Below are 26,358 nucleotides of genomic sequence, written 5' to 3'. Positions count from 1 at the left end.
CACTCTTTTTGTCTAGGTTACGGAAGAACTTGAAGTCTTTGATAATTGTCCATCCCTCTTGGTTTATTCGGACCCTGCTGGCACTCACAAAACCTTTCATAAGGTAACTTATGATCAAGGTGGCGAGGATAATGGAATGAAGATCTTCTCCAATAACATTTTGATTTTTTTGCTTCTTTTCACAGCTCCAAATTTACTCAGAAAATCAAGTATGTGTTCAGCTTGACAGACCTTGCAGAACTGGTTCCAATGGAGTATGTGTCCATACCAGATTGTATCAAGCAGTAAGTATGCTCCACACATCAGCAGTTTTTCAAAAGACAACATATGAAGGCATCTGCAAGCTAATACATATAAATCCAATATCAGAACGTTGGTGATTTGACATGTTCACATTACTTGAGTGATGAAAAGGGCTTCATGAACACTTGAGGAAGCATTCCTTTATTTCATATCTACATATCAGATAGGCCTGGTTCTCGGGTGAGGGTGGGATCAAGTGCACTTGTGCCTGCGGAGTATCGGCTCTGACTGGTCCTGCAAAATGAGGTTCCCTTTCATCTGTAGGTGGTGCTACAGCTGCACTCTGCTTTTCCTGCGCTAGTTAAGAGTCTGACTCACTTTCAATTTTACTTCGTTGAAATCTCTAAATATACCGGACAGGGTTTAGTAATTTTGCAAAGCCGTTGACACTTCCTGCCCAGAAGCATTATTGTCTTATTTGCACTGTAATTGTTCTGACGGCGGGAGAGATCCAAATGCAACAAAATATAAACATCTAAACGTATTCCTTTTGGAATTTTTTTGTTGAGAATACTACATCCTTGTGAATATGAATGATGTTTAAGTCAAATCTTTGCTGTAATTCATAACTATTGCGCTTGTGCTGGGTAATTGCTCGTGCTGTGTCTTTCCTTGAGGTGGGTCTTCTTTCCGCGTGACTTTTGAAACGACAGAAATACATCTTATCTTATCAACTGTTTTTGCTCTCTAGGATGTCTGGTTGCTGTTGGCTGTGTAATTCTCCTTTCCTTAACTCCGTTTCCCTGCCCCCTCTTAAGGTTTGACGGTGAAAAAAATAGGAAAAGCCGTAAAAGGTATATGCACTTGCACCCAGGGTCAGTCTCGGCATTCTTTCGCAATTCACAAAACTAACAAAGAAATGATGCGTTGGCTTTCTGAAATGCACCAACACACTCATTCTGCCCCACGTGCTTCAGTGGGTTGAATTGCTGTTACCTGCTGGCCAATAACTATCCTCCCCAAATGTCCCACGGCTCTCTCACAGTAGATCTCCCTTAACCCTCCTGTTACCTTAGGGTCAACTTGACCCCATTCAATGTTTAACCCTCCTGTTACCTTTATATTTACTGACATATTTTACCCTCGGGGTCAATTTGACCCCAGCAATTAAAACCTCCAGAAAATTATTAGAATTAATATTGTTTTCCAAGTTTAAGTGTGAGGTACTTTATGTTTGTTTGTTGACTACCTAAATAGCCCTTTAAATAAATAAAAAAGTTTATATTTCTTATATGTTTGACACAGTGAAAAACAGCCTGGGGTCAAATTGACCCGAAAGAACACCGACATTAAACATTGAATGGGGTCAAATTGACCCTAAGGTAACAGGAGGGTTAAAAGCAGATTGAGAAGCTGTTTGTTTGGTTTCCATAAAACTAGATCCCTTGTCTACGCCAATTCTGTGATATTAATTTCAAAGTCATTTAGTGTTAATTTTGTTCTTTATTCATTGCCTCAAAATATTATCTGCCTTATGCGTGTGGTTTGAATGGTACCATGTACTTTGAAGCCAATTTCACACCTACTGGGATGCTAAATTATTGATTTATGTCAATAACAAGTTAGAATAGTTTTGAGTTAAATTATTGAATTGCTTCTTTCTGGTATTAAAGTTGGGGCATCAAGTAGCACTTACTTGCATGTGTCTTTTTTTTAAACTAGGTTTTTAATTCGATGTGGTTGATGCTGGGTAAGTTTGTTAATGTTTGTTCCACTGGATGGGGTGGGACTGGACTACACGGAAGTCACTGGTCTTCGTCACTCTGTGGTTTTTGTGGTTGCACTGTTCTCGTGTCCTCACACGTTCCCTCCGGTAACTCGCCCTCGCTGAACACTCGTCCTGTCCACTCTCTCAGCTCTTTGCATGACTCACCGCACACCCGCCCCCTGCCGATGTTTAGTTATTGCCTCAAACCTCTGACGACCTTGCTCAAACACACGTAAATAGTCTGCTTCACACTGATAAGTAGTGAGCGTGAGCTTATTCATTTGCAGAGATGTCATATTAGAAGATAATTGATAATTATCGGTTGCGATAGTATTCACAGCACTGGCACTATTGTTCAACCTTTGTTATCCGGTGGATGCGATCTTAAGTTGAAGATGAATGCAGTAAGACCTCACATTTCCATAGAGCTGTTTGAAACGAGCAACACACATTGCACATTCTAATTATAACGGTTGCACTTATGGAATATAGAAGGCGTGGCACTTATTGCTTAACATGTACACATTTTCTTATTGTACGACTATTGTGTGCTGCAGATGAAGCAGTCTGTGCCCTAACATGGATTTATAGTCTACAGTGGTGCATTTGTCTTGCAAAGAACCTCGTAGTAATAATAATAATAATAAAAACGATATCAGTGCTCATATTTTAAGTGACTTCGTCGAAAAAGCATGGACAATATCTGGCATATATGCTGAACGCATTAGTCTGGTAAGTCTAAAAAAAACAAAAAATAGAAAGACTGTCGCACACTAATAATTCCCTTTTTAATGGTAGAGGGGACATGACAACATTTGGGCCGTATAGTTGCCTTGTGTGCACTTTGATTCTCAGTTATCGTAGTCCAGTTTGAAAACAGGCCTTTTCTGACGACTATTGTATTTATCTGCAGAATTGACCAGGACATGCACGGCAAAGTGGAGATCGCAGCCGCTGCTGTTCCAGAGTGACTCTGCTCGCACTGCAAGATGAAGAGGAAGAGGAGGTTGTTTTCCTACAGCCGTGACTCTTTGCATCAAGAAAGTGCCTTTTTCAAACTATGCTGCCTGTCGCACCGTGGAACGTTTACCAGCTTAATCTTAAGCGTTTTTCCCACATGCTGTCTGAAACTTTTTTAATTAATCTCTTTTTTTAAATTGTGTTTACTGTCAAAATATGTCATACTTATTAGCTTATTGGTGTTCCCTAGTTACTGGTGTATCTACACATTATTTAAAGCACTCTGTTACAAGTGGTTGATGCATGTTCTGCTTTATTACATTTACATATATATTTATATTCAAAAGGTGACAAAGGAGAGAAATTAATATATTTTTATGGTTCTGATTTATATAGTGCATTTTAGGTCTCTGACCCATTGAGTGTTGTTTAATAGAACAAGTTTTGACAAACACCTTTTTCAATGTTCACTGCTGATGTTCTTTATCTAAATCGTGTCTGGGGAGAATAACGGGTTGGTTGTTTTTCTGCCCCTCACAACGTTCCCTCTGAGATTTGTGAGAGCAACAATCTGACGCCAAGATGTAGGTCTTCATTTTACATTTTCTTCAAGTAAAGTAATTTATCTACATCCTTTTTGTCTGTTTTTATTCCATTTAATACCATTTTTGCCATAGTAACAAGATGGATATCATTTGTATGTTCAATAATTTAAGAATTCATATTATAGATGATAGATAACATACTGATAACATTAACAGCCACAGAATAAAAAAATCCTTTTGCAAGATAGATTAAATAAAAAAGAATACCAAATATTTAAAGATTTTTCAATCGAACATTTGACAACAAAATACGGTTTATAAGATATAATAGAAAATATTAGGGAGAATATTGATATTGTTATTAATGTATTATGAAGCATAGGGGTAATGTTTACTCTATGTGAATGGCAAGAATGAATGTATGTTGCATGAGCGTGACTATGTTAGTATTATAGATTGACGAGGCCGGTTGAATTCCGTGAAGTGACTTACAATAACAAGAGACTTATTGTGAAAGTGACTTTAATTCGGACAATAACAAGACAGGACTCTTATTGTGAAAATACTTGTTTAGCGACTTGACCGGAAGTGACGTTTTGACGGGCCAGTGATTTGGAGTCTAAAACTCCGTGGATTAGAGAAATCGGGTCTCTTCTACAGGTATCCCCGAGGCCGCAAGGCTGAGGGGGCGGAGGAGCCGGGAGCCGAGGAAGAGCGCCTTGAATGTTTGTTTACACTTCCTGCCATTAAATGTTGATAACTTAAAGCCCCATTATGGAGTTTTTCCCTTTTAGCGCCCCCTTCAGTTTTTGAGGTATTTAACGTTTACTTCAGTGTCGTAAATACCCAGTTACGATAGATGCACCCTCGCATACACTTGTATTGATGACCAGACGAAGTCAGAAACCAAGAAATGATGTCAACCGATAAGGGAAGAATATTCAAAGATTTTACATAAATATGACTGCATAGTTTTATTCATTGTGATATCGGAGATGAATGCTAACATAACCAAAAGAATGACATTTAGTTTAGATGAAATACCGATCGCGTTTTCAGCCTATATACTGTAACGTCTCGGACGTTATGGACTGATGACACGGAGACGGGACGACGTTATTAATCCTCACTTTATTGGGCATCCACCAACACAGACAGCGTGCTCCTCTCAGCTCAGCAGCTCGAACGTCATCAACAACGGTTCCCGTCAACCACTCTTAACTCCCCTTTTCCGACAGGTTAACCCCGCCTCCCCTCTACTCCGCCAATCACAGGCACGCCCCCTCGACCAGCATGCACGGTGCCACACTGTGATTGACAGCCACTTCACAGGGTCGCTACAATACGTTGTTTTCTAAATGTTTGAATGTGGAGTACGTGTGATCGAATACAAAATTGTTGACAACACCAAAAAGCTACATATTCATAATTTACATTGGAACGTGTAATTCATTACAAGAGACTTCGCTTGCTTCGCCCTTATCCTGTAGCTGCGAGCGTGGAGTGGCACTATATGACATTGCGTAATCACTGCCAGAAAGCAGGTCGAAGTACATCCGCCCCGGATCGGGCGGCCCCAGAATCCTACATAGCGGAGTTATTTCCCCACAGACCCCCGATGGCAATGGCGGAGGCGCACATCGCCATATTAAAAGTCATTGTAGCGGCACAATTTTTTTCAAGCTGTTATTTTAAGGTACAATTGTTGCATAATGTTACTTTAATTCACGCGCGTGTTGGAGTTGGACGGCAACACACCACCTGGACAGCTCTCACTGGAAAGAACAGCGGTAGACTTTTACTTTAAATCTATAAAGCGTTTATTCAAAATCAAGATACAAATAGACAATCATGCACATGGACCCAAATCCAGCGCTGTGACCAATGGCCCCAGCGCTGGAGAAAGTATGGTGAGCAGAGCGCGCGCGGCCATTGAAATAAGCAACAGGGACAGTTCTGATTGGTCAGGAGGAAAAGAGGGTGGTGTCTTCTCATTGGTTCTTGTTCCTCTGCTTCCGCCGTGGTCGCTCCTTCATTGGTTCTTGTGGTCTGCCAATGAGTGCACATGTTTGTGAAAGAAAGTGTGAGAAGGGGAGAGAGTTGATTTAATAGTTCCTCTCTTGAAAGAAGACTCCCTTCGGGGCCTTATCTGTGCAGGGATGGGGCCTGGATCTTCTCAGAAGGTCGTCCATACACCGGGAGGCCTCTTCCCATGTGTGAGTGTGTGAGGGTGTGAGAGGGGGTGAGAGGGGTCAGTGAGGGGCCATAAATGACATAAGGAGAAGAATGGCCACATCTGGACCCTTCCTTATCTATCCGCCCGGTGAGGTAAGGAGTGTGATTGCTCTTTCTAAACTATGAATACAATGAGCTCTCTGTCTAGTCATCTTCTCGGATGAGCGTGGTGCCGGGAAGGGGGGTGCATAAAACTTCCTTAGGTGTCACTGTTATCTTTCTTTAGATCAGTTCAGGCGCCAGAGCGCTCCATTAAAGATTTTAACCTTCCTCCAGTCTTCTCCATCTTTACACATAAGCTTTATGCACACTTTTCTACCGTGACAGTATCCTTTAGTCTTTTCCGGGAGTGAACGCTGGCGCACCTAGCTGCCGCTGCTCTCCGGTTGTTTTATTGTTTTAAAGTTTTCTACGATTTTTTGCACAGTTTGCAGCAGACCACCTACTCCTGGCGAACGTGGTACTACTAGTCTCTATCCTGGGCTTACTGTCAAGCCGTTTAGTTTAGTTAGAATTGTGCCTACAGCGAGTTTGTCGTCCTACCTACCCGAACCCTGACAGCTACGCTGCTCGGTGAACATCTGTCCGTCGATCATGTGGATCTACAAGCTTGCTGTGAGCTTTGTGCTCTTGTGGACTATCCTGTCCCTCTTAATACTCCCAGTATCACCCCTGACCCACTACTTGAGCGCGGAGCTCCTCCAATTCAGATTCCACCGATCTGCTCCTCCGCCTATACTATACCACTTCCCGGACACCGCTCGCCACCCCCGCCGGAGGTACATTCACTGCGGAGCGGGACGATACCAACGCATCGATGACTCCACTGCCATTAACTCCTTCTGGTCCTCCACCCGCCATCACCCTCCGAGAAACACCCGCAGGAAGGTGGACCACAGCACGTTCGCCAGCCTAGCCAGGTCGGCTAACGTTAGCTTTACCAACCAACACTCCGACGTCAAATTTGGATTGTTCAACATCCGTTCCCTCTCAGGCAAGGGACAGCTACTCCAAGACCTCCTCCTCGACCACAAGTTGGACTTTCTCTGCCTGACTGAGACGTGGCAAACACCTGACGACTTCTCTCAGCTGAACGAGTCTGTTCCACCTGGGTTTGTTTACACCGCACACCCCCGTCTCACCGGAAGAGGAGGAGGTCTCGCGATACTTCACCGCGAGACTTGGAAGGTCTCATCAGTATCATTGCCAGTATCCCAGACATTCAAATCTGTGGCTCTACAACTGAATGGTCCTACTCCAACCGTTTTAGTCAACATTTACCGCCCACCCAAACCAAACAAGGACTTCATCAATGAATTCACCACACTTCTCACACACATCTGTTCACTGTCTCCCAACATAATTCTGTTGGGCGATCTGAATATTCACATGGACAACACTAATCATCCCCTCACTAAGGACTTCACTTTTTGCTTGGACAGTTTTGGTCTCCTACAACATATTCATTTCCCCACTCACTCTAAAGGTCACATTTTGGACTTGGTCTGTTGCTCTGGTCTCACTCCCCTCAACTGCTCTGCTGTCGATCTCCCTATCTCCGACCACATGCTTATTTAATTTAATTTAAGTTTAACATTATCCAAATTCAAACAGTTACGTGTCATATCCTTTCGCAACATCTCAAACATTAATCTAGCTGACCTCACAACAGGCATTGACAGTTTCCCCATCATCACCCCACCACACACCTCGGACCGTCTGGTTCATCTTTACAATGATAGTCTCCAGACTCTGCTCAACTCACTTGCTCCCCTCAAAACCCGGACTGTCTCGTTCCCCCACTCGGCCCCCTGGTTCTCCCCTCACCTCCGCCAGTTGAAAGCCAAAGGACGTCAGTTGGAGAGGCTTTCCACCAAAACTGGACTCACTATTCATAAACAGATGCACCATGCCCACATCCTCCTATACAAAGACGCCCTCTCCTCAGCCAAATCACAATACTTTACAAACAAAATCACTGCTGGTGCTGGGAACACCAGGACCCTTTCTCTGTGGTCAACAATTCATTCCGCCCCCCTGATTCTCTTCCCCCTCACTTCTACTCCACTAAACACTGTAACTCCCTAATGTCATTTTTTAACACGAAAATAGCTGCCATCCATCAGCAACTGACCCCTCATACGTCCTGTTGTCCTTCTACTTTTATTCCTCCCCCCGTCTCTGTACCTCTATCCTGCTTCCAACTCCCCTCTGCCATCGTTTTATCAAAACTCATCCAGACTTCCAAGCCATCCACCTGCCAACTCGACCCCCTCCCATCCTCCCTGGTTATAACCTCCCTCCCCTCTCTGCTACCCCTGATAACAGCCATCATCCACTCCTCCCTCACCTCTGGTTCTGTCCCATCACCTCTCAAATCTGCTGCTGTTACTCCAATACTCAAGAAACCTGGTTTAGACCCCAACATTTTCAATAACCTCCGTCCCATTTCCAACCTACCATTTCTCTCTAAAATCCTAGAAAAAACAGTGGCATCTCAGATTCAGACTCACCTCTCCAACAATAACCTCTATGAACAGTTCCAGTCCGGTTTTCGCCCCCGTCACAGCACAGAAACAGCCCTCATCAAGATCTCAAATGACCTCCTCATGGCAGCGGACTCTGGACTATTATCAATCCTCATCCTCCTCGATCTGAGCGCCTTGACACCATCTCCCACTCCATCCTCCTTGATCGACTAGCCTCCATTGGAATTTCAGACACACCCCTTTCATGGTTTAACTCATATCTCTCTGGCCGTACTCAGTTCATTCAGTTAAAATCATTCACATCACATCCCTCCCCCCTCTACTCCGGTGTTCCCCAGGGCTCTGTCCTTGGTCCTATCCTGTTTATCATCTACCTCCTCCCACTTGGACTCATTTTCTGCAAACATAACATTCAATTCCACTGTTACGCGGACGACACCCAACTCTATGTTTCCTCCAAACCCTCTTCCACTTTGCCCCCTCCCTCTGTGCCTGTTTACAGGAAATCAAAGACTGGTTCACCTCAAACTTCCTCAAATTGAACAGCAATAAAACCGAGGTTGTCCTCATTGGCTCCAAGTCCACTCTCACCAAGCATCCCAGTTTCACCCTTACAATAGACAACTCCTCGGTCTCCCCCTCCCCTCAGGCTAAGAATCTGGGCGTCGTCCTCGACAGCACACTGTCATTTCACACTCACATCAACACCACCATCCGGTCTGCCTACTTCCACCTCCGAAATATCAACCGCCTCCGCCCTTCACTCACACCCAATAGCGCCGCAATCCTGGTCCACTCTCTTGTCACCGCCCGCTTGGATTATTGCAATTGTCGAAGGTTGGGAAAAGATGACCAGGACGGCAAAGTAAAATTCAAAACAAAGTGGATTTAATTAAGTGTGGTAGAACAAAAGTCTCAAAGACACAAAACATTTAACGTGCAGCACGGGCCTGGATGAAGTCAGCTCAAAGCATCGTTCGATAACAGACTGCCGTTCTCCAGGAGAACATGGCTCTTTATATCTTTAAGAGCAGCGTGATTAGATAATATAGATGGAGACGTCACTCGGTTTAATCTGTGTCCGGCTCATCGTTGGAGCTCAGGGTGGTCCCACCCTCTGGGTTCACGACAGCAGCACTGGTTGGTTAAAACAGATGGAGGTGTTCCTGGTTTAGACTTTGAACACCTTCTGATGGAGCTCAGGGTGGTCCCACCCTCTTGGCTCACGATCTTCTCGCCATCATCATAATCAGTGTGTGTGTGTATGTTCTCCATCTAAAGCAGGAGCTGTGCAGTTTCTTTAATATAATAGAAACTAAAAGGCATTGAAACTATCTGTTGCTTTCATAAACAAATTCTTTGACGGTGACAGGTACGGCTCTTATTTAAATCTCAATTCTATGACTGAGCAGTCAGGATGAGGTCAGAGCCTAGGGTTGCACAGAGTTCCTGATTATCTTCCCTGTGTGGATGTGTCATCTTCTGGCCGAGGTCCAGAAGTGTTTGTACCTACAGTATCTGTGCTTCTTATCCAGCAGTGACAGTATGTTCCAAAACATGTGGGTGAGCATGAGTATGAGCTGTTCTCTCTGGTCAGAGCCCGAATGTCATAGAAGGACACACAGTTTGGTGCTTCGGGGCCTTAATGCAAAGCGAGGGACATGGGGTACTATGTATGCATTTTTATATTCTTAACAAATCCCCCTTTTCACACCTTAATGGTGTGAACTCTATCATTTAGTGTTATTCTATAACTGGGCTTTTAATCTTCTTTCTTTTCAAAAGTGTCATTTATCAAACCCTCCCCCTTTACATCTTCTGTTAGTCCCTCCTATGGTTCAATAAATGCACAATCAGGAACACTGCATGGTCCTAACAGGGACATCTGTTGGCCATGTAGAGCATCTTTTTCTCTATGGTAGTTTCAATCAGGCGGACTGTAAGGGACCTGGTGGGACAGGACTCCCACGGGCGGCGTTGTGGGAGAAACTGCAGGGAACAAGATGCTGAGAGTTTTACAGTTAATTATGACCCCTGGTCGGGGCGAAAACAATCTCATCATGCATTCAAACCCGACAATATCATTAACAGGGTTGATTGGGGCAGTGGTCCATCTGGGGCGGGCAGCAGCGCATGCTAAGCAGCTAGATCCATTTTGAGTTCTAGCGGTATATCTAAGTTGTGGTAACCATAGGTTTTGGTCTCTATTGAAACCTGTTTCTATTTCTAATTGGTCGTTAGCAGTGAAGTTGGTCAAATCCACTGTTGGAGTTGGACAGCGACACACCACCTGGACGACACTCACTGGAAGAAAGAGCGGTAGACTTCTACTTTACATTTATTAGCGTTTTATTCAGAAATCAGGATACAAGTAGACATCATGCATGGACCCCCCACCGGCTGGTACCTAGAGTATTCAGACCAGAGAGAGGCGCCTTAGCAGAGGGCGCAACGGTTTAAATAATCATCATGACCAGTTCTGATTGGTCAGGAGGTAAAGAGGATGGTGTCTCCTCATTGGTTCTTGTTCCTCTGCCTCCATCGCTGTCGCTCATTCATTGGTTCTTGTTGCCAGTACATGAATGCATATATTTAGTAAGGGGGTTGTAATAAAATAAAGAGATGATTCAAGGTCCTTTTGTTGAGAAGGACTCCTGTCCGGTCATTCATTAATGAAGGTATGGTGCTGGTTCCTCTCAGATGGCTGACTGGACAAAAGGACCTAATCATTAAAGAGTGGGAAAGAGTGTGTGTGTGAGTTTGTGTGTGTTCAGAGTGGGGCCATACGTGACTTTAAGGAGAGAAACGGCCTCGTCCTAATCTTTCTGCCCCGGTGAGGTCAGGTGTGATTGCCCTTTCCTAACCTATGAATATAAAGAGCTCTTTCTCTCGTCATCTTCTTGGATGAGTGCAGTGCAGAGGGGGGTTTACATCAACATTCCTTAGGTGTCACTGTTATCTTTCTTTAGATCAGCTCAGACACCAGAGTGCTCCGCTGGAGATTTTAACTTCCATTCAGTGTTTTCCATCTTACACATAATCTATATGCAAACAATACTAAGCTATGCTAAACTATAATATATATTCTTTACAAATCCCTCTTTTCACATCCGCTGGATGTGAACCCTTTCTCTGGGAATATTTATTTCCCTCTTTATGCCAGATCTTGTCATGGCCTGGCCTCCCTAAGTGGCTATGTGTCCTGGTCTCCTCGTCCTGTCTTAGCTCTGCCACTTGACGTGAATGAGTCTCCTGAAATATAATCTTTCGTTGCCTAGATTAAGGTCCCATAAGACCTGTAAAATACCTATTTCTCGGGGAGAGAGTCTCTCTCTGTTAGGGATGGAAACAGGGGCGTGGTTTCTGTCATGTGGTACTCCGATCCACCCTCTTAGATCTTCCATCCTAGGGAAGTCAGTAGGTGTGTGTGTGTTAAATCTGTAGTGTGCAGGTGTCGAAGGAAAGAGGTGAAATTGAGAGTGGTCAGGCAGGGGGGGGTCTTGCATCCTAGCGGCTGGTGAGTAGCAGGTTGGCATCCTGATAACCAGTTGACGATCCGGTCCCCGCTGCAATCCATCTGCTTCATCCTGTCTGGTCTGCGTCATCTGCTTCATCCTGGTCTGGTCTCCTCTGCAACTCGTCTGCTTCAACTCGGTCTGAGTCTGGTCTCCTCTGCAACTCTGGCCCTCTGCTCCTCTCCTCCGCTTGCGTCAGCGTCTCCTCCGGCTGTCGATGGGGTCTTTATCCGGTGGTCTTGAACTTGATTTCGTCTGGATCGTCCTGTCCAGGCTTGTTGTTGTTCTTTCACTGGTGTCGCATGGGCCCTGGATTCGACATGACTCCCATGGGCAGCATCGTGGGTGGTAGAGCGTGCTCTTCATTGGCTCCCGGCTCCTCTGCTTCCTCAGACTTCCGGCGTTGAGATATCTGTTGATGAGACCCCGCTATCTCTGGTCCCCAGAGTCTTAGACTCAAAATCAGCCAATCCTCACTCAAAGGTGAGTCCAGCCTTTAACACCTAGTGATTAGTTCAAAGTTCCGCTAGAACAATGGAGGGGTCAAATGTCACTAACCCATGGTCAAAATGTCACTTCCGGTCAAGTCGCTTAACCAAGTATTTTCACAATAAGAGTCTTCTTTTCTTGCGATTTCTCTCTCTTTTCTGTCTAGTTCTTCTCTCATTTGTCTCTCTCTGTCTCCTTCTTGTCTCCTTTCTGTCTCCTTTCTTTCCAACCTTTCTTTGCCTGTCTTTACAACCTTTCATTGCCTGTCTTTACAACCTTTCTTTTCCCGTCTTTCCTACTTTTCTTTTCCTGTCTTTCCTACTTTTCTTTTCCTGTCTTTCCTACTTTTCTTTTCCTGTCTTTCCTACTTTTCTTTTCCTGTCTTTCCTGGCAGGTTCTTCTCTAAACCTCACATGACTAATCCTACGATAATGGCAAGGGTCAGTCCCATGACTATTAGAACAGTTTGTCTGACTTCCAGCTGTTCCTATAGTGGTTTGTGGGGGGACCTTCTAGCTGGGCTATCAGGATCCCCGAAACGCCTACGGAACGACCTCTATGGCATCAATATTTTTAGATCTGATTGTGTTTCTGTCAATGTCCTTGTTGGACAGGTGGCTGGGGCACAATGTGTCAGGTGGTGTCAAGGTGCCTCTGCCTTACCCTTGACCTGGACCATGTGTGAAGTAACCTCCTTCACGTCGTACAGACCAGTCCACCTAGGCTCAGTCCACTTCCTCTTGTGAACGCTGACCCTGACCCAGTCACCTACTTTTACTTTGGTTGGCTCTGCTGCCTCCTGATCGATCGTCTGGGCTCGAACAACCTGGTTTGAGAGAGCTTTGGTGAGAGAGAAATTAGAGCTTTTATGTATTCTGACATTTCAATTTTACAGACATCCAGAGGTGGCATATGACCTCCATCTCTGGGTGGCTCTGGCATACTTCTTCCTGTTAACAACTCACTTGGTGACGTCTTCCCCCCTGGTAATGATCTCATGGTCATCAGTACCTAGTGGGCGCCTTCGCACATTTTCCTTTTAATAATTTGATTGGCTCTCTCAACCAATCCTTGAGACTGAGGGTGATATATGGACCCAAACTTGTGGGTTATGCCCAGTGCATATCAACTTTCCCCAGCAGTTTGTTGTTAAAATGTGTTCTGTTGTCGGACCTGATGCGTCTTGTAACTCTATACCTTAAGTGTGTGCCTGTGTGCACTATATGGGATATGATCAAACACTCGCAAGTTATGTGTGCGGAGTGGCGGCTCTTCTTAGAATCCGTCGACGTTGAACCCCATCTACTATCACCACAACTATGGAAGGAACACAAATAAGATTACATCTTTTCATTTATCAAGCATTTTATGATTTAAAAAATTATTTTTATGGTTCTCGTTGTAGTCACTGATTCTAAACCTACTGATATCTGATCTATTAGTCTGTACTTGTTCTGGCCCTCCTCTTAATAGTCTGGCGTCAACATAGATTGTTGTGTGCTTCTATCGCTTCTATCCCTCTTTTGAAATAGGATGGAATTCCTAAATCCATCCTTTTCAATAATAATAATCTTAATAAACAGTCAACTTCTAGAAGAAAGGAGAGAAATAAAATAAAAATGCTTGCGTCTGTCAAATCAATGCAGGAGAACCATGTCTTGTCTGAACTCACAGCGTCATCATTGTGCTTGGGTAAGGAATGAAGGGAGAATATTCGTTACTTTAAACAAAACTGCCAATTTAGCACGTCGCATAAATAGGTGTCAGTTTCTTAACAGCTCATGAGAAATCGATTACTCGTACGTCCATCGGACGACTGTAATAATAACCACTATTTTTCCAAAAAACAGTAAACCCAAAACTATCCTTTGAAACCGACTAAAATAAAACCTCAGTTTTGAAACGGTGATGAGAAATCAATTACTCGTAAGCCTAATGGCATTACTGTAATAATAACCACTGTCTTTTCCCAAAAAACAGTAAACCCAACACTATTCTCTAAAACTGTCATTCAAAAAAAACAAAAGATAAACAAATAAAAACTCAGTACTGAAACAGTGATGAGAAATCAATTACTAACGCCTAACGGCATTACTGTAATAATAACCACTATTGTTTATCAAAAATCAATAGTAAACCCAACACTATATCTTCAACACTGGCAATAGTACTCAAAGAAAAATATCTCTTAAATCCAAATTGTCAAAATGTGTTGGTGAAAACAGCAGCAGCATGTAACTGGTGTGTCGGATGTAATTTACAACAACAACCACGTACTGGCGTCTTCTACTATGCTAATGTGTCTCACCCCCACTGACCTCGTGTCTTCTCACAAGGGAACAAGAAAAAATGTAGTTTGACCTGGCCCGTGGTGAATCCGACTCGCACTTTTTTACCCCATGTACAGTATTAAAACAAAATTAGCACGTTGATCTGATCATAATAAGTCGGCCTAATTATTAAAGAACGGGTTACAAATTTATTTATTGGCCCCATATCAAGGCCCATTTTCCAGGTTTAGGAAATTAAGTAATTAATGTATTCCAGGGAGCCCTCGTCCTCTCCAGTACACCTTCCTATAACAACCATTCTATGATTTAAAAAATATATCTACAGTCTGTTCCATCCTTAAGGGATGCTGGTGACGATTAAATTGGAATCGTGCGGTTTTAACTCTATCTCTACGGGAGCTATCGGAATCAGTCACACATCAGTTCACCCTTTAGTCCTAAAAGTGTCTGGAAATAAGTTTCGCATGTTGTCAGTGTCCCCATGATCAGTGTTCTCTCTACTATGTGTGTGTCTAAGCATGTGTCTCAGCATGTGTCTCAGCATGTGTCTTTAATATTAACTGGACCTCCGATGTGTGTGCAGTTCTTTACATGTTCTCAAATGTGGAGTAATGCAAGTGTTAATTGTGTGTGTGCACCCAGTCCGTAGCCTCAACCTCTGCTTTCACCATTGTTCTTCTCTTTGCCTCCACTCTGGACCAACACTGTGATGTGGAGCTGCGGTGTCAACGACTGCATACAATCTGCAACTCTGGTGTTCATTCACCGGCCGCTGCTACTCCTTGCTGTTCTGCATAGATCTCCAAGCCTCCTCAGCTGGGTCTTCACGAACCTCAATCTCGTGTTGCAGGCAGTCCCTCAGGATCTCAGATCTCATCTTGTATCAAGGAGGAGTTAAGGGCACAATGTCTTTGGTCCCCTGGTGGCGAGTAGGGATGCAGGACTTTGAACCAAAGTCTCCACTGCTGGCTGGTGTCATGCAGAGGTGTGATGTCATCATCATCATCCACTCTGTCTCACCGGACCCTTTGCTTCCTGTTCAGTGTCTCTTTAGTCTCCAGTTGAATCATTGGGTGACTAGTGGGCGTGGCACATTTCTGTTCAGTGAGTACAGTTCGCTGTCAGCTGTTGGATCTGGGCACGCCTAATTCTGTGTCTCTGGTCCGGGCCTGGTGCCGTGGATCACTATTGCCTTGTGGCTGTGGCTGTGTGTTGGGTGCTTGTTATGGCGGGGTTTACATTATGAGAGTACTGAAGTGGTCCTGACTGAGACTGCTTAACCCTGTGGTGGATCAGGACAAAAATTAGCCCAATGTCCAGCCTGACTATAATTAAAAATGTATTAATACTCGTCTAAAGCCTCCGTTGCCCCAGTTGTTACTCCTCTTACTCCTGAACGGGCTTCTTTTATGCATATTATCTCTCTGTTGTTGGGCCCCATTTATGGGCTGCTGACCCACCTGTTGCGGAACATAAGGTTTGAGGGAACTAAGCTTGAAGCGGTGCAAACGTGGCTTGCTGTGGCTGTTGATAGATCAGTGCTTATGGATTTGGAGGAGGGGCTGGATACAGACTATGATGTATTGTGGTTGTGCTGCTGTCTGCTGCAGAGGGGGGGGCTGTTGAGGGGGAGTCTGTTGCTGTGGAGGCTGCTGCTGTTGAACAGGGTTTCCCTGGGGTCCATTATAACCTCCAGGTCCTCCATAACTTCCTCCTCTGTATCTTCCTCTTCCTCCTCTTCCTCTGCCACCTCTAGGCCTCTTACAGTCTCTGGCAAAGTGCCCTGGCTTGTCACAGTTGTAGCAGTACGGGCAGGCCTGTTGTCCTGTCTCCTCTACCAGGTACATAGTTGGAGTCGTTATGGTGTCGTGTCGTCAGTCTGTCCGTACCACCCGTTATTCAACGGCTGGGGATTCATCTGTGGGGACCGTGTGGGTTGGGGAGGGTAGACAGGAGGAAGGGGCTAATTGTTGTTGTTGTGTTCTTTTATATTTTATCTGGGTGTCTACAAATGTCCGTTTTCTGTTAGTATTGTCTAAATACGTATTTATTAAAAACTATGTTTCAGAAAGGAAAATGATGGTCACACACTATCAATTAATAGTTATCTTCAAAAAGAATTCTTCAGTCACTGTTCTGGCTTCGCTCCGCTCTCACTCTGCTCTGCTCTGAGACAGACGCGCGCAGCGAAGTGGGTAGGGGAGGGGCTGCTCTGTCTGTGAAGGCGCGTGCCCTCAGCGGGACGCAGCAGCTCTCTGCTTGTCCCCCCTCCTTTCTGCTCTTGTATTTTTGCGTGTTAAGCGGAGTTACCTCTTTGTTTCTCAGTATTCTCCTCAATCTCAAACTCGTACCTGCTTTTAAACGTAGTACATAATCGCCATACAATGTGTTCTTTACTCGGCAACGTGCCTTTCAGAACAATAAATCCTCATTTATCACTCGTGCAATTCAACAGACCAGAGCTTTTGTTGACACCGTCAGGTTTCGACTTTGCTCTGTTGATTCCACTTTGACAACATTCATTCACCACCGGTATTCAACATTCATTCACAGATTATACATACACATGTGTTTAATTCCTACGCGGCCCACACTTCTTCGAGGTCGTCTCTCCAACCTTATGGCTGGCCTCACGTAATATCTGAGGACTCACTATGCGGCCCACACTTCTTCGAGGTCGTCTCTCCAGCCTTATGGCTGGCCTCACGTATGTTAGAGGACTTCAGACTACGCGGCCCACACTCCTTCGAGGTCGTCTCTCCAGCCTTATGGCTGGCCTCACGTATGTTAGAGGACTTCAGACTACGCGGCCCACACTCCTTCGAGGTCGTCTCTCCAGCCTTATGGCTGGCCTCACGTATGTTAGAGGACTTTAGACTACGCGGCCCACACTCCTTCGAGGTCGTCTCCAGCCTTATGGCTGGCCTCACGTATGTTAGAGGACTTTAGACTACGCGGCCCACACTTCTTCGAGGTCGTCTCTCCAGCCTTATGGCTGGCCTCACGTATGTTAGAGGACTTTAGACTACGCGGCCCACACTTCTTCGAGGTCGTCTCTCCAGCCTTATGGCTGGCCTCACGTATGTTAGAGGACTTTAGACTGATTTGCCCACACTTCGAGGTCATCTCCAGCCTTATGACTGGCCTCACATATGTTAGAGGACTTTAGACTGTATCGTGATTTCCCCTTTTTTTTTTTATTCTATTATTTAAATTAAGTCAAATTCATTTAGCAGTTCCAATACTCATCTTATATCAATACTCCTTTTCTGAGTGTTCAGTTGACTGATTTGAAAATATTTGAAATTCTAGTCCTACCTTATTTTGACACGCTGCTGGTTCGATCAGTTTCTCGGAGCGGGTCTTAGAACAAGTGGTCCGTCTGGGGTCTCAGGTGATGTCCTCCTCGGGTCTCTGGACCGGATTTCACAACCATTCGTCTGCTACCATTTTGTTGGAGTTGGACAGCGACACACCACCTGGACGACACTCACTGGAAGAAAGAGCGGTAGACTTCTACTTTACATTTATTAGCGTTTTATTCAGAAATCAGGATACAAGTAGACATCATGCATGGACCCCCCACCGGCTGGTACCTAGAGTATTCAGACCAGAGGCGCCTTAGCAGAGGCGCAACGGTTTAAATAATCATCATGACCAGTTCTGATTGGTCAGGAGGTAAAGAGATGGTGTCTCCTCATTGGTTCTTGTTCCTCTGCCTCCATCGCTGTCGCTCATTCATTGGTTCTTGTTGCCAGTACATGAATGCATATATTTAGTAAGGGGGTTGTAATAAAATAAAGAGATGATTCAAGGTCCTTTTGTTGAGAAGGACTCCTGTCCGGTCATTCATTAATGAAGGTATGGTGCTGGTTCCTCTCAGATGGCTGACTGGACAAAGGACCTAATCATTAAAGAGTGGGAAGTGTGTGTGTGAGTTTGTGTGTGTTCAGAGGGGGCCATACGTGACTTTAAGAGAGAGCGGCCTCGTCCTAATCTTTCTGCCCCGGTGAGGTCAGGTGTGTGATTGCCCTTTCCTAACCTATGAATATAAAGAGCTCTTTCTCTAGTCATCTTCTTGGATGAGTGCAGTGCAGAGGGGGGTTTACATCAACATTCCTTAGGTGTCACTGTTATCTTTCTTTAGATCAGCTCAGACACCAGAGTGCTCCGCTGGAGATTTTAACTTCCATTCAGTGTTTTCCATCTTACACATAATCTATATGCAAACAATACTAAGCTATGCTAAACTATAATATATATTCTTTACACCACGTATGTTATCACATCTGAAGATTTTGAAGGGGACTCTATTTTCCACCCGCCTTCCCAATCACTGTTCAACCGAGTTCCGGCTTTTCCGGAACATTGTCCGAAGACTCTGTTTGTTCTTGGCATTTTTCCAAATCAGTTCTTACTTTGTTCAATGTCCTTAACGGACTTGGAGCTGGGGCACAATGTGTCAGGTGATGCCACTTCGCACCCGCCTTGCCTCTGACCTGGACCGAGTGTGACGTAACCTCCTTCACTTCGTACGGTCCAGTCCACCTGGGTTCAGTCCACATTCTTTTGTGAACTTGAACTCTGACCCAGTCTCCTACCTTTACCTTTGTCTCCTTTCCTTCCGGATCGATCGACTGGGCACGAACAACCTGGTTGGAGAGATCTTTGATAAGAGATATTAGTGCAGCCATGTATTCACTCATTTCGATTTCGCTAACATCCAGAGATGGCATATGACCTCCATCTCTGGGTGGCCCGGCATTCTCCTGCCGGTTAACAACTCATGCGGTCTCAAATGCGTATCCCCACCTGGTGATGTTCTCATCGACATCAATGCCAGTGGTAACGCCTCCACTCATGTAATCTTGGTGCCATCGCACATTTTTTGCTATCTTCCATTTTATTGTCTGATTGGCTCTTTCGACTAGCCCCTGAGACTGAGGATGATATAACGACCCAAACTTGTGGGTTATGCCCAGTGCTCGTTCAACTTCTGCCAAGTGTTTGTTGTTGAAATGTGTTCCATTGTCAGACCTGATGCATCTTGAAACTCGATACCTTGAGTGTGTGCGTGTGCACTATATATTTGTGCACAACATTTTTTCAACTTTCTAATGGTTCCCGTCAGGGTCCCTGATTCTAAACCTACTGATATCTGATATATTGGTCTGTACTCGGGGGCCCTCCTCTGGGGACTCTGGCGTCAACATAGATTGTCATGTTCTTCCCTCCCCCTTTTGAAATAGGACGGAATTCCAAAATCCGTCCTTATCAATAATAATACTCTTAATGAACAGAGTCAACATCTAGAAGAAAAAAGAAAAGAAAAATAATTAAAAAATTAAAAAATCATTTATCTAAAACATTTCAACAAATCTAATAAAAAATGGTCGTACACTTCCAATTCATAGTATGTCGACCTTAGTTTGGCTAATGTAGTAGTATGTGTGTGTACTTAACCACAAGAAGAGAGGAGAACTCTGTCAGAGCTCAAGTTCAGGTGGAGGCGGAAAGTGGACTGTGCTCCGTCCTGTGAAGGCGGCGCGCTTTGCGGGGGCGCACAGAGAGTGCAACTGAGCACAGCCAGGCTATCATCCTAAGTGGATAGGGGAGGGGCCGCTCCTGTTATTATATTTTTCAGCTTTTTTCTGGCTGATTTTTCAACTTTATGTCTAAGCAGTTCATTCAAATCGTCCGCAGATCGAACCTCAGTTATATCAACCTCAGTGTCAGGACTCGTAATTGTATCGTCTTGTTTTACCACAGATATGTCTTCATCAATTACAAATTTGTTAAAATCTTCCTCTGTTTCAAATTCTATAACATCCGACTGAATCATTTTAAACCATGTTCATCTTATATATTACAACTCAAAACTAGTATTTACAGAAACTTGTTTAAAAAAAATAAATTAAAAAAAAGCAATTTACACGCTTATAAAAACATGAAACTCCCAGAGTGGCATCCAAACACCTGTCCGGTCTTCGAACCCGGCACAGTATCCAACCTCACAGAAGCAATATACACATTCATCATTTTGATCCGCTACGACCGGCAACGTCCAGAGCACCTCCGCAGAAACCTGTCCGATCTCTTCCAGATACGGCACAGTATTACAGAGACTCAGACGCGATTTACATACGTGCTTTTAATATGTTTACGACCTTGAAACTTCCAGAGTTTTAATCAGAACTCCGAAGCAATTTCCACGCTCGTTTCTTTTTCTCTTTTTTATGACACAAAACTTCCAGAGTTAATCATAACTCTGAAGCAATTGACCCGCTCGTTTCTGACTTGAAACTTCAGAGTTTTATCAGAACTCCAAAGCAATTTACACGCTCGTTTTACGACGCGGAACTTCTCTTTTTTATGACACGAAACTTCCAGAGTTAATCATAACTCTGAAGCAATTTACCCGCTCGTTTTACGACGCGAAACTTCCAGAGTTTTTATCAGAACTCCAAAGCAATTTACACGCTCGTTTCTGACGGAACTTCTCTTTTATGACACGAAACTTCCAGAGTTAATCATAACTCTGAAGCAATTTACCCGCTCGTTTCTGACGCTTGAAACTTCCAGAGTTTTTATCAGAACTCCAAAGCAATTTTCACGCTCGTTTTACGACGCGGAACTTCTCTTTTTTTTATGACGCGAAACTTCCAGAGTTAATCATAACTCTGAAGCAATTTTCACGCTCGTTTTACCTTATCACACAGTCATCAACAATGCCCTGGAACAGTTTTCCAACACACTTTTACCACTGTAAATCTAAATTTTTAGTTTTAACACACTACAATGACTATGACATTTTACTCACGCATCCTCTGGTCAAATTTGTTTTTTTTACTATAACTACAATATGCAGAATTCAATTAAATAGGTTTCTGCTTACCTTTTTTATTTGTTCAGGCCTGAGACCAGTTGAGGATGGGTGTGTAATCTGCCGATGGACTTCTCTCAGGTTCCTTGGATCTCCAGGTCCCAGACCCTAGGCGCGGGTCGGGGGACTCGCACCTCTTCGTCCAAAAATGGTCACCTTTTCACCGTTATATCACATCAGAGTCACCAATTTGTCGAAGGTTGGGAAAAGATGACCAGGACGGCAAAGTAAAATTCAAAACAAAGTGGATTTAATTAAGTGTGGTAGAACAAAAGTCTCAAAGACACAAAACATTTAACGTGCAGCACGGGCCTGGATGAAGTCAGCTCAAAGCATCGTTCGATAACAGACTGCCGTTCTCCAGGAGAACATGGCTCTTTATATCTTTAAGAGCAGCGTGATTAGATAATATAGATGGAGACGTCACTCGGTTTAATCTGTGTCCGGCTCATCGTTGGAGCTCAGGGTGGTCCCACCCTCTGGGCTCACGACAGCAGCACTGGTTGGTTAAAACAGATGGAGGTGTTCCTGGTTTAGACTTTGAACACCTTCTGATGGAGCTCAGGGTGGTCCCACCCTCTTGGCTCACGATCTTCTCGCCATCATCATAATCAGTGTGTGTGTATGTTGTTCTCCATCTAAAGCAGGAGCTGTGTAGTTTCTTTAATATAATAGAAACTAAAAGGCATTGAAACTATCTGTTGCTTTCATAAACAAATTCTTTGACGGTGACAGGTACGGCTCTTATTTAAATCTCAATTCTATGACTTAGCAGTCAGGATGAGGTCAGAGCCTAGGGTTGCACAGAGTTCCTGATTATCTTCCCTGTGTGGATGTGTCATCTTCTGGCCGAGGTCCAGAAGTGTTTGTACCTACAGTATCTGTGCTTCTTATCCAGCAGTGACAGTATGTTCCAAAACATGTGGGTGAGCATGAGTATGAGCTGTTCTCTCTGGTCAGAGCCCGAATGTCATAGAAGGACACACAGTTTGGTGCTTCGGGGCCTTAATGCAAAGCGAGGGACATGGGGTACTATGTATGCATTTTTATATTCTTAACACAATTCCCTCCTCTTTGGTCTCCCCCAGAAACTCCTCCATAAACTCCAACTGGTCCAGAACGCTGCTGCCCGCATCATCACCAAAACCCCTTCAATCTTTCACATCACCCCTGTTCTACAATAACTCCACTGGCTTCCCATCAAACACCGCATTGACTTTAAGATCCTCCTCTATGCATTCAAGGCCATCCACAACCTCGCCCCTCCATACCTGTCTCACCTCCTCAAAATCAACATCCCCACCCGGTCTCTCAGGTCTGCTTCCTCCATCAACCTGACTGTCCCCCCAGCTCGTCTGTCCACCATGGGGTCACGAGCCTTCAGCCGCTCTGCCCCTCGCCTATGGAACTCCCTCCCCCCTGACATCAGAAACATTGACTCTATCATTTTATTCAAAACTCACCTCAAAACTCACCTTTTCAGGCAGGCCTATGCCTGACCTGTTCCCCTCTTGGTTGCTCTGCTGCAGACTGTTCTGCTTTTTAACTGTTTTGCTTTTTAACTGTTCTGCTTTTTAATTGTGTCCATTTTTAAATATGTTGTGCGGCGACCTTGAGTGCCTTGAAAGGCGCCTTATAAAATGAATGTATTATTATTATTATTATTATAACATTAGGGGTAAGCCAAGCAAAAGTATATATTCTTTACACGTGTCCGGAAGCCTGTTTTCCATCATCTGCGAAGTGCCCAGTTTCAGAACTACTTTATAGTACGCACCTTAAAATACATTTTACATTTCAAGAAAAATTATGGAATATTAATCGGTTTCCAGTCGGTCGTGGCCTAAAGCTTTAAAATGCAGAACTGACTCTATACATCGAATAGCAATATCATTAACCTCAGGATCAAACTTATTTGCAAAGAGTTGATGTTGTCTGAGGAGCCACGAGAGGTCACCTGCTCCGTACACACAGACTGCTCTACTGTATTCACCTGTACAAGGAGAGTACGGGGCTCCGGCTCTCACATCGCCTGCTAGATAGCTCCACTTCACCACGCGAGCGATGGCTTGCATGTCTGACGCATCGAACTTGATGTTCGCGGGCATTGATCCAGGAACGGAGGGCATTCGCTGTAGAGTGGCCCAGAGGTGTTCGTCGGGGCTGTACGTGTCCCTCTCCCACTCCAGAAGCTCATGAACTTCTCTGTCCTGCATCACATGTTTCACAAAGGCTCTGCTGGCCACAAAGTAGGCGTTTCCTGTGAACATGGGGTTGCCATTGGGCGGGGGACTTTTCTTCACATCCGTCTTGATGACAGCAGTAGTTACATTGTAATGATACAGCCACCGCGCTTTCTTGTAGTCATTGGTTACCTCCGTCTCCATGCTGTTTCTCCCGTTGAGGGCCTTCAGTGCCTGAATCATTTCTCTATTGGTTTTGATGGGGAAGTCTGTCCCACAGGTGTTGAGCAGGTATCTCCACTGGACCGGCGAGTTCAGCAGATCTTTCATGCAGTTCAAATCGGCCTGCACTCTGGACCACGAGGCATACACCACTCGCTCTAATCTACTGGCTAAAAACACATTTGGGAAGCAGGAAAGAATAGCCTCCACGGCCTTCTGAAATTCTTTAGTGACTTTCTGGTCCACATGCACACAGTAGATGTTCTGAGGATTATAAACAGCTCGTAGGAGTCGCTCAAACATCTCAATCTTCTCATGGATCACCATGGAGTAGGCGATGGGGAAATTCTTCTCCTCCTCACTGAGAGGCGCTGTAATGAAACCTCTCTTCTCAATGTAAGACGGACAGTCCTTTGTCACATTCAAGTAGAAGTCCTCTGATGAAGGATGTCTTTTCCTGGATGACAGAAGCCTTTCTAAATCGCCTTTCTTCCCATGTGTGTCTCCAGTGATGATGGCCAAGCAGCCAGGCAGGTCTAAAGAGAACTGCTCTGGTATTGTAAAAACAGGCAAGGACTGTCTGTTTGAAGCCGTTTCCCAAAGTACAAAAGAAAGTAACATACCGATGACGACTAGTGACAGGGTCTTCCACAACCTTGCAGAAACCATGTCTTTACTTGAGGTAACCACAACCGTGTCTTCGGTGCGTGTCTTAGTTTGACTGTTGCCCAAGTGAATGTTGCAAACTGCTGAAAAAGCCTCTGAGGAGGTGTGTCAAACTAAGGTGTGGAAGGAACCAATCCTGGAAGAGGATGTGACTTATACAAACAGTTGTTACGTTGTTGTGTCAATTCCATATTGGCTGACAACCAATAAATTGTTAAAGTTGTAAAACACATCTGATTGCAAACCTTTGCCAGTTGATTACACTGACACCAAATCCTTTTCTAATCCTCTGGTTTGAACTCAGACTGGCAACTATTCTCAGTTCAGCCATCATAATGTAGCCAGTTTACAAGGTGCTCTCACGGCACCAGGTATAAACGATTTTATTTAATTTAAATATATATTTATAACAAATCATTGAGATTTAAATTATTACATATGATCATTTCACTGTTTAACAAATATCTCTTTAATATCAAGTTCAAAATAAAAAAGTCATACACACAGTTAAGGTATATACCTAAAATGTCCGAAACACAGCCCACCCAAACATATCTCTCCATTCATTTAGCTGTGGAGTTCATCTCATTTACCTCTTGACTACTAATTGTAAACTAAAGACTTGAAAACATTGTTCCATCATTGTGAAACTGGTTCCGTGATGAACGGCAGGTGACCTCGGCTACCGTCACTTCTGCTTGAAGGGAAACAGCTGGAAGCACGAGCACATACGCGTTCTATGGTTTAACAACATACACATACAACTGTGACCTCCGTTTGTAACCTTTAAGCATCGAGGTAAATAGTGAGTTAGGAATCTGAGTCATAATGTGTATTTTGAGTGTGGTTGTGTGTTGCTGTTGTGTATATTTGTCACTATGTTCAGTTGCAGGTGTTGGCCGGTTATTGGACCAAAGGCTGATGGCGCCTTCCTCAAGAACACATGCAGAGGCCGGTGTCCCTCCTTCATGTCCCTGGCTCCCAGCCAGACCTCGCTGGGCAGGTCGCTTATCCTCAATTGTACAAATCTGGTGGAACAACTATACAATTCTGTTTAAAATGCAGTCCTGGTAGTTTGGGTAATCCTTTTTGTACTACTTAATTGTATTACTTGTAATCTTCATATCATTGTAAACAACTAATAAAATGAGATTATATGTGAACAATCAAACCAAAGACAAGTCTCTCAGGGTTCCTGCTTGGTCTCCTTGTGTAAGTAAGACAGCTTTTTATTTCAAGTCAAATTAAATTCAAGCTTCATTTAAAAATGGTGACGCTCACATTGCCTTTACTTGCACAATGGGGTGAGCTCAGACTGTTTTATGTTCTGCTGGTTTGTACACGGTGCTGCACATGACATCAGAGCTTGTCGAGTGGACTCTCGGCATTAGATTGGCATCCAAAACAGAAGTGAAAGGGCCAGGGCCAGGAGCTGCCCTTCATAACCGAGCGAAGTTCCTCCTCTAGAACTTTCACTTCCCAAGCAGGATGACTGTGCGTGTAGATGTTGGGAGGTACGTGAGATACCTAGTTCAGAGGTTACAGTCGCCTTGCAATGCCTCCTGAATACATACAGGACTGTCTCAGAAAATTAGAATATTGTGATAAAGTTCTTTATTTTCTGTAATGCAATTAAAAAAACAAAAATGTCATGCATTCTGGATTCATTACAAATCAACTGAAATATTGCAAGCCTTTTATTCTTTTAATATTGCTGATTATGGTTTACAGCTTAAGAAAACTCTAAAATCCTATCTCATAAAATTTGAATATTTCCTCAGACCAAGTAAAAAAAAAGATTTATAACAGCAAAACAAAATCAAACATTTGAAAATGTGTTTCCAGGTGTTTGAGTTAATTAGACGATTC

The 26,358-nt window shown here is 44.1% G+C and overlaps 2 protein-coding genes across 6 annotated transcripts in view; one reads left to right on the top strand and one right to left on the bottom strand.

Annotated features, from left to right (window-relative positions):
- The window catches only part of bnip2 (BCL2 interacting protein 2), a 46,045-nt gene that overhangs the window by 5,893 nt on the left and 13,794 nt on the right, over window positions 1-26,358 (top strand). For 2 of the 5 annotated variants that reach the window (XM_056417212.1, XM_056417211.1), the window contains 4 exons: window positions 17-103; window positions 186-284; window positions 1,062-1,097; window positions 2,925-3,602. In XM_056417212.1, the coding sequence (XP_056273187.1) occupies window positions 17-103; window positions 186-284; window positions 1,062-1,097; window positions 2,925-2,982 (280 nt within the window). In that variant the 3' untranslated portion in view covers window positions 2,983-3,602. Of the gene's footprint in view, window positions 1-16; window positions 104-185; window positions 285-1,061; window positions 1,994-2,924; window positions 3,603-26,358 lie in introns of those variants that run through there. The other 3 variants (XR_008832097.1, XR_008832096.1, XM_056417213.1) reach the window with 3 other exon arrangements.
- LOC130195594 (beta-1,3-galactosyl-O-glycosyl-glycoprotein beta-1,6-N-acetylglucosaminyltransferase 3-like) lies at window positions 21,647-24,499 on the bottom strand. Its single transcript, XM_056417214.1, has one exon. It carries the CDS (start codon window positions 24,490-24,492, stop codon window positions 23,236-23,238), a length of 1,257 nt encoding a protein of 418 aa, XP_056273189.1. The 5' UTR covers window positions 24,493-24,499; the 3' UTR covers window positions 21,647-23,235.

The sequence above is a fragment of the Pseudoliparis swirei genome, chromosome 6, assembly GCF_029220125.1.
Source record: "Pseudoliparis swirei isolate HS2019 ecotype Mariana Trench chromosome 6, NWPU_hadal_v1, whole genome shotgun sequence".
Taxonomy (NCBI): Eukaryota; Metazoa; Chordata; class Actinopteri; order Perciformes; family Liparidae; genus Pseudoliparis; species Pseudoliparis swirei.
Note: the sequence above shows the minus strand (reverse complement) of the source record. Positions and strands in the feature narration are given on the sequence as shown.